At 43.6% G+C, this 7924-nt stretch overlaps 1 protein-coding gene across 5 annotated transcripts in view; it reads right to left on the minus strand.

The window, feature by feature from the left end:
* Window positions 1-7924, minus strand: part of KCTD15 (potassium channel tetramerization domain containing 15) — a 55646-nt gene that overhangs the window by 9526 nt on the left and 38196 nt on the right. For all 5 annotated transcript variants that reach the window (XM_013176599.3, XM_067004186.1, XM_067004187.1 and 2 more), the window contains one exon: window positions 1666-1971. In XM_013176599.3, coding sequence (XP_013032053.1) covers window positions 1666-1971 — 306 coding nt within the window. The remainder of the gene's footprint in view (window positions 1-1665; window positions 1972-7924) is intronic.

Here is a 7924-nt window from a genome sequence, read left to right on the forward strand (position 1 = left end):
TCTGTGAATAGCTGCTTGCAGTGCCGAGCCTGTCAGTGGCCAGCAAGGACTCTTATTGTTTCAGTTATTCTAATTTCTCAAATGCATCTAACCATATCACATGGACAGCGTGTGGCTGAAACACAAACATGCTTCCCTACCCACTCACCTTAGCTGAACTGCAGCTGCTCCCTTCTCCAGCACAGTGATGAATTCATCACTATTCCCACTGCCAGCGAATGGATCTGCCTCCGACCCACCTCCAGCCTTCTATTTTTGGGGCAGCCCACTCTAAACCTTGCCAAACGTGAAATTGCTAAGGATTTGCAAAATTAACCACAGGCATTGGACTGTTAAATTCAACCAAATAAAACACTTGGGAGTCTTGAACCAAAAATCACTTAGAAATGCTGGGTTTTAGAATGGTTTCAGATAAAAGCTTCTATTAACATATTGTGTTATCAGTGAATGTTGTCCCATGGCAGAAGGTGGCAGTGTCAATGCAGGTTGTTAAAACTACCCCACCCACCTTTACATATAGCTGCAACTGCAGGTCTCCCAAAAACGTTGTCAGCTGGCAGCTTGGGAGATGGAGGGAACCTCAGCTTGCTGTGTAATAACAATACTGGGAAAAAAACACTCTCAGTTCTTCCATTCCCCGGCTATGCCTCCCTCTGGAACCTGTCCAGCCAGCCTGTCTCATAGGCCAGCTCTTTTGTGGGTATTTGCCCGTAAGGAAGTTTATGAGGACCACTACAGCATTTCCCACAGCCCAGCTAGGACCTCTGTAGGTGACGGTGACTTTGAAAACACACCCCTTTAGGCTGATTTCACTTTCTGTAATTAAATTATTCTTTGTAGCATATTTTAAAGGCATACATGCAAAAACCAAGAGCTCTATGTTTTCCCATTAAGGCATACATAAACAGCATCATCAACACCATTCCTTCTCCTCAGCCCAAGGACAGCTACCACACCAAAGCTCTGGCCACAGTGGTGGTGATCCCTTGTAAAATGGCATTTCTTGCTCGTAAGGCTGCTGCCTAAACACCAGCCACATATTTATTTCCGCCACCATCCACCTATCTGTCCAGTTATCTTCTTTTGTTTCATATGTTTAATTTTAAACCTAATGTCAAAACTCTGACTATAAAATGAAATACATTTTGTTTAAAATACTCTGGGCAATTTTTATAGAACATCCTTTTGAAAAAAAAAAGTGCAGAGATCAATTTTTTTAAGTCCATCCCGCAGGCACCATCATTTAATTATGAGTGAGACATAAATTATGCATTTACACATTGTTGCATTTTCTATAAAATGGTGTGGAGATTTTTTTTTGTAGTTTTTGGAACTCTCTCTTTCTTCCTGGGGGCACTTTGGAGGGAAAAAAAACTGCTGCAGGCTATACATTGATGAAAAAATTAGCATTTATCAGTATAACACCATTATGAGACCAGCATGGCACTAACATACACAAAATCTAAATCTATTTTTCTGCTTAGACTTAGGAAAACCTGAAAGACTGTGATCTCACCAGGCAGAAAATGTCTCCTTGCAGTATAAGCACTAAAGGTAATTGGGCAGAAGCAAATAATTTGCATATAATTGAACAAGAAATAACATTAAGGAAAAAAAAAAAAACAACACCAGCATCTAGATGAGCCAGCACTGAAAGGCCATTACCTGCACTGAATTCAACCGGCAGTATCCGTTCAAAGGAAACCTAATAACGTGGGTAGGGTCTTGGTTCCAGCCTGCGTTTACGGAGTTGCACATGACGTCCCCGGTCTCAGGGAAGATCTCTTCTATTAAAGCTTTCTCCCCACTCAATGCAATTCTTTCCCCCAGATCTGGAGTCACTCTTACAACCAAGCAGTCACAAGGCTGGAAATGTTTCCTTTGTTCCTTCTCTTGTTTCCATCGTTCAAGTTCCTTAATCATTGGCTGCAGCTGGTAATACTTTGCTTCTTCATATAAAAGATTAAAGTCCTGGGAAAAAAAATAGAGAAACTAGAGATGCTTATAGTTCTCTTTTAAAAATGAGTATTGTTCCTGTTTGACCTACTTAGGCTTATGTATTGTCAGCAAGAGTGCAAAGGCAACAGGTATCCGTATACTTTGTCTTCGTCTAACACCTACACAGAAAACCACACTGTGTGTTACTGTTGAATTTATTCAAGCTGACCGTGAAGTTCCCATTGCACTGAATTATTCTTTCATTTATTATCCCACAAGCTCAGTGCCAGAAGGCTTTACTTTCGGATTAAGAAATCAAAATAACTGGTTACAATAAGCAAAGCCTGCTGATGTAAGAGAAGATGTCCTGAGCCCTAATCTTCACTTGGCCTCAGATATTCGCTTCTGATCTTACAACAGAATTTCTTGGGCTGTGCTGTCATCCCTCACATATGTGTTACAAGACGGAAATGTCAGTTCAGCTTCTCACTTCTCACCTGTCTTTGTCACATTTGAAATTCAGCTGCAGAAGCTCAGCTGCTCCCTATGTGATTATTCACGTTTTTAAAGCACACTTTGGAGCTCAGTAAATTATACTGATGCAGTGACCATCCCAGTGGCTGGGAGCTCAGCTGTGTACACCAACAACTTGAAAGAAAGTATTCTTTCCAGCCAGTTGTCAATAACCTAACTTGGGCCCTCGGGCAATTCAAATTCCCAGTTTGATCCAATTCCCAGTTAATTGACTGAGATCTCTCCTGCACGTGCTCATTAATAACTTTTCACCAGATTGCCAACAGATCTTCTCACCTCAGCTTAAATGCATGAGTACACACTGAGGAGCAGGGTGGCAGCAGCCCCCCAGACCCGAAGCAGCTGCAGCAGCGCCATCAGACTGAGCCAGAGAAGAACGAGGAGGGGAAGCACATGGGGCTGGTTTGCTTACACCAGCCCTACTGCCTCCTTCAGCTTCCTGAAGGGAAGAGGAGCAGCAGAGGCACAGCACTAGCTCCTCCGTGAAGACCTGCTGTTTGCTTCCTCTGGCTCTTCTGCCCACTCACAGATGGAAATATTGCATGGTTTGTACACTGTGTGACTTTTGGGAGCATGCTGTGGGTTAACACCTGGACATAAAGGCCAGTTCTCTACCACAGCATGAGAAGGAAATGAAAATTCATGAGTGAAATTACTGGAATCGCTTAGGATGGGAAGAAGGGAATGACAATAAGTTATCAGGAAATGGGCATCAAAATTACGTAAAAACTAACTGTAGCACTTCTCCAGAACTCATGGAAGAAAGAATCAAAAGCCATTGAATATATAGCACAAAGAGGTGCAACTTTTCATAGCGGCATGGAATTAACCTGTAAAATCTGCTGCTGCAGGATATTATTATTGAACCAAAACAGTTAGTTGTGTTCAAATTTGGCACCACAGACCCAGTGCCAGTAGTGGAGCGGTGCTCGTCCACCCCAGGGCTGCCTAGAGCCTGGAGACTTATTAATATTAACAATGACACTAGCGAGGTTATCACGTTACAAAAGGGACATCCGATCCTTTACATCTCTTTGATGTCTGTTAGGGCTGGGACAATACATACATCAGTAGTGGAGAAAAAAGGACTGGAGAAGGCACTGGGGTGATAAGAGCAAGTGTGAAAAAATGAGGGCAACAAACACACCCAAGAGAAGGAGCCAGAAGATGAAAAACAACAGGAAGATTAAAGAAGAAATCATATAGGAAGCATGCTGCACGTAAACTGGAGTTAGGACCTAGCCAGCCAAAGAGGTGTGGATACTGACTGCATTACCTGGTGTCAGGTAAGAGAGTGCCAGCCCCAAAGTCTCATCCCCTGTAATACCAGCCCAGGAGTCAGAGGAAGGTAATTTTGCCCCCCCAAATCAGCATGCTCTGTTGAACCATTACTGCTTTCTTGTCTCCACCTGTGCAGCTCCCTGCTCACTGGACATGGGATCAGTGGCTGAAATTCAAACCAAAAAAATGACCTCTGCCTTAACTTTCTGGATTCTTCATGCAGGACATGGAAACAACAGAGTCCCCCATATAGCTGTTCGTTGCAGAGGTGTTTGCAAGGGACCTGTCAGATGTTCACTGTGAATCTGCTGGTCCCACATACCTCTTTCCTGAGCAAAGGAAAGCACGCAATGCTAAGGAAAAATGTAACGTAGAGGTGAGCAGGAGCATTCAGTGCTCACAAGTCAGTGAAACTGTTTCAGTAGATCCTGAGAATCTAGTTCCAGAATCTTTTTGTTCATGGTCACTGTAAAATAACATTATTTGTAGGAGCAATGAGTGTGTGCTAAAAAAACTCAACAGTTAAACTTAGAAGAGGTGGTACAGCCATATGAAAAAACTCCTCAGGCAGGAGGATGCAAAGCTCACTACATTCATGAGTCTTTTTGACTGACTTCACTGGGCATTGGGCTAGGTTGTGGGATCCCAGATCACGGGAGTTCAGTGGTCCAGCAGCCGCCAGCCATAACAATAATGCCATAAAGCAAACACAATCAAGATTACACCATCTCTTCTTCCCCCACAGCTATCTACTAGCCCACCACATGAAACGCAACTCTTTAGTAACTCCTGCTAATCATCGTTTGTCCTACAATAAACAAGACAAATTCTGGTATCATTTTGCGGTAAGACGGCGACCACTTTTCAAATGAAACAGCTCTTCCCTGTCTGTCCCCAGAGTGATCCAGGTACCCTTCTGGTTCCTGTAACTGGAAATCTGGCATTTCTGCACTGAGCAGCTGGAGCACCACTAAGGAAATCGACAATGTATTTGCAAAACCAGGAAAGAAAGTATGAGTGGCTCAAAGTGTGGGGTCTAATTCTCTAAAAGCTTACGCTTGGGCAGAATAATGGACTCAACACGCTTATTAATACACTATCTTCTCATGCAGGTTTTATAAACCCTTCAGAGAACTGTGCAGCTGGACCAGAAGTGATGCTCAGCTCTGGACTGCCTACACAACATGCTCAGGATGCTCAGGTAACACTGACATGTATTTCCTTGCACCACAGATTTAAAAAAAAAAAATCATACCCAGATGACTTGCAAATGTTTAACATAAAATATCAAGTACAAGAATTTAACCACAAGGCACCCCTGCCAAGGAGGTGCCACAGGAGCTGCAAGAAAAAAATTTCCATGCTGCTGATTTGGATAAGTTACCAAAGGCAGATGCAGACACGAATCGTCTTAGACCTATCCAAAAAAGGCACATTTCACTGAAACAGGAACAGGAGTAGCTACAGGGTGTTAACTGCTTAGCACAGTGGCAAAGTGCACACAGTTTTGTTGAAACTTAGCCTCAGAGCAGCCTGGTACAGCTTCTGTCCCAGGCGTATGATGATGGATGCATACATCCTCTCTCTCATAGAGGCTCCAGCACCCCTGGACAGTACCCGTCATTAGCACAGTTTTGCCGAGCAGCCCGCAGCATCCCAGAACAGATTTTGTATGGTATCCAGGAGCTCCTCGTCCTGCAGGACAAGGTCTCCCATCCCCAAGTCCCTGCTAGCGGTGGTGTGGCTATTGTGAGCCCTCAGCAGCACCATGACCCTTCAGCTTCTCGTGGCTGTGGTAGGAGTTAGTGAGGGAGTTCTGTCCAGTGACCTGGAAAAGGGAGCTTATAGCCAGACACGGTCCACACAGCCTTTCTCCATCCTCAAACTCTGGACAGCATTTAGATCTCAGAAGAAAGATCAACAGATTGTTCAAACATGCAGCTTTTTGGCTTACACAAAATCATTTTCTGTGCATGATTTGGTAGAAAAACTTTTTTTCTGGAGGATTTCATGTTGGCTAAATTCAGCAGTCACCTCTGATAAGGGTCACATCTTCCTGGGGAGGAGACAGGAAGTGTGATTTCAAGGCAAGTTGTGCTATTTTGACATCAATGCCAGCGTGTCAGTAAAGATCTACTAATTACAAGCAGAGACAGCCAACAGAAACTGCAAAACCATATCTTGCATGAACCTGATGCTAAAGAGATTCTTTACTTCTGTACCTCATATTGACTCCTGAGCAGGCTGAAATAGCTCCTTCTACTCATTTTTCACTTGTTATTCTTTGTTTTCATGAAACTGTCATCCTGACTCAACATTTCTTTTATATTTTAGTGCTGAGAAGATCTGCCTTCTGAATATGAGAGCAAGTTGCTCACTTCTGCTATGACAACTGTGCTGTTTGCTAAGGTCAGTCTGAGAGCACTTAAACCTAGACGTAGGCATGCTAATTTTAAAACTGTATTAATAAAACAGAGTGCCAGCCTTGTGGTCCTGGTCCTACAGGTGACCTCTATGACCCATGTGAAACTCAAATGTCCTCTGCATTTTTGCTCTTCCCCTTCTTAAGATCAAATAATGATATACACATTGCCTACACCTACTTTTGTTGGAAGATCTATAAGAAGAGAGCGAGTCTCAAATAAGTAGGTACAATGGGCGTGGTCCTGGTTTTGTGTGAAGGTATTTTGCCAGTAAAGGGGACAGATGGCGGTCATAAATGTTTTGGGTAAACACCTCTGATGGGGGGAATCAAGGCAGATATTTGGGCTGCACAGGAGGGTCAGCTCCTCTGCCAGAGACGCCCTAACCCTGCAGCACGGCAGACCCAGGGTGCTGGCTCCATGCTTTGCTTGAGGACATTTTTCACCCAGGGTGGAGTGGCCCCTGCATGGGGCTGAGCCCGTGTGGGAGGAGGGAGCTGTAGGCAGCTCCTGATCGCTCGCCATCGTCTCGCTCGGCACAAGCTGGCTGCAATGCAGAACCAAGCCAACAGCTCACGGTAATTTCTCAGCATACTTAAAGAGGCCTAAAATCCCCCAAGCCCACAAAAATTATATGAACTATCAGAATGTTGCTTTCAGCAGGGAGACCTGTCAGATACTGAACAGTTTCAAGTTCTGGCTTATTAGTAGTTGGAAGTGTAATTAATATTCACTGTAAACACACCAGTCAGACTTGATAATAGAGAATCACTAGCCTAGGAACACATACTCCACTTTCTCTGCATTTCAGTGTTAAGTTAGTCTGAAAACAACACTTAAATAGCAAATGCAGTAAGGCTGGTGTGGTACTAACATTCCAAACTTTCCAAAATAACCATCTGAGCAGCAATTCAAGTTGAAAAGCAACTTGGCTAAACCTTGAGGCTAATAAATTGCTTGATTAAATTAAGGGGTAAAAACTAATAAATATTCAAAACACTTGATAATGCTTTGTTTGACATAAAGAACATTTAATGCAAGTCTCACTGGAAAACCTGTCAGGTTTTATACCTTAAATAGAGTTTTGCATTTAGAAACACCAAGTGATTCCATTTGCTGCCTTTGATTATTGTCTTCTGTCACTTTAATCATGCTGGTAAAATTACACGATTTCTGTGAAGTCAAATCCGTTTACAATGCAGTTTTAATACAGCTTTGCAGCGCATTCTTCTATGCATTTTTATTTAGTTACTCCCTACCTAGCAATACTTTGCTTTGTTCTTGAGCCCTCCTTAGCCTGAGGTTTGCTCTAAAGCTCTCACAGAGGAACCAAATAAAATACAGTTAACCCTATGCAAAGATATGGTCTGGAACAACGGACCGAGTATGGGCACAGCGCCGGCTCTCCCAAGTCTCTCCCAGCCCTGCCAGCGGCTCGCTGTGCAGACAAGTCCTTGGCATCCACTGACGCTCTCACCTTGAGGCTCTTACCAAATCCTGCTGGTTTCGTTTTACAGCACCTCTGAAATGTCCTCCTGGGTGCCAGTCGAGGCCATGATCTGCACAAACTACATCTCTTCTACACTCTCTTCTCAATCCTTCTTGTGCTACCAGATTATCCCAAACACTGCTGCTAAAGGATCTCTCTGGCATTTCATCTGTACCATTTCTCCATCCACCCTCTTTACTTGTTCCATCTTGCAACCCACAGGTCTTTAGCTTCACTCCTACCTGCGCGTTTGCTCTTG

The sequence above is a fragment of the Anser cygnoides genome, chromosome 12, assembly GCF_040182565.1.
Source record: "Anser cygnoides isolate HZ-2024a breed goose chromosome 12, Taihu_goose_T2T_genome, whole genome shotgun sequence".
Classification (NCBI taxonomy): Eukaryota; Metazoa; Chordata; class Aves; order Anseriformes; family Anatidae; genus Anser; species Anser cygnoides.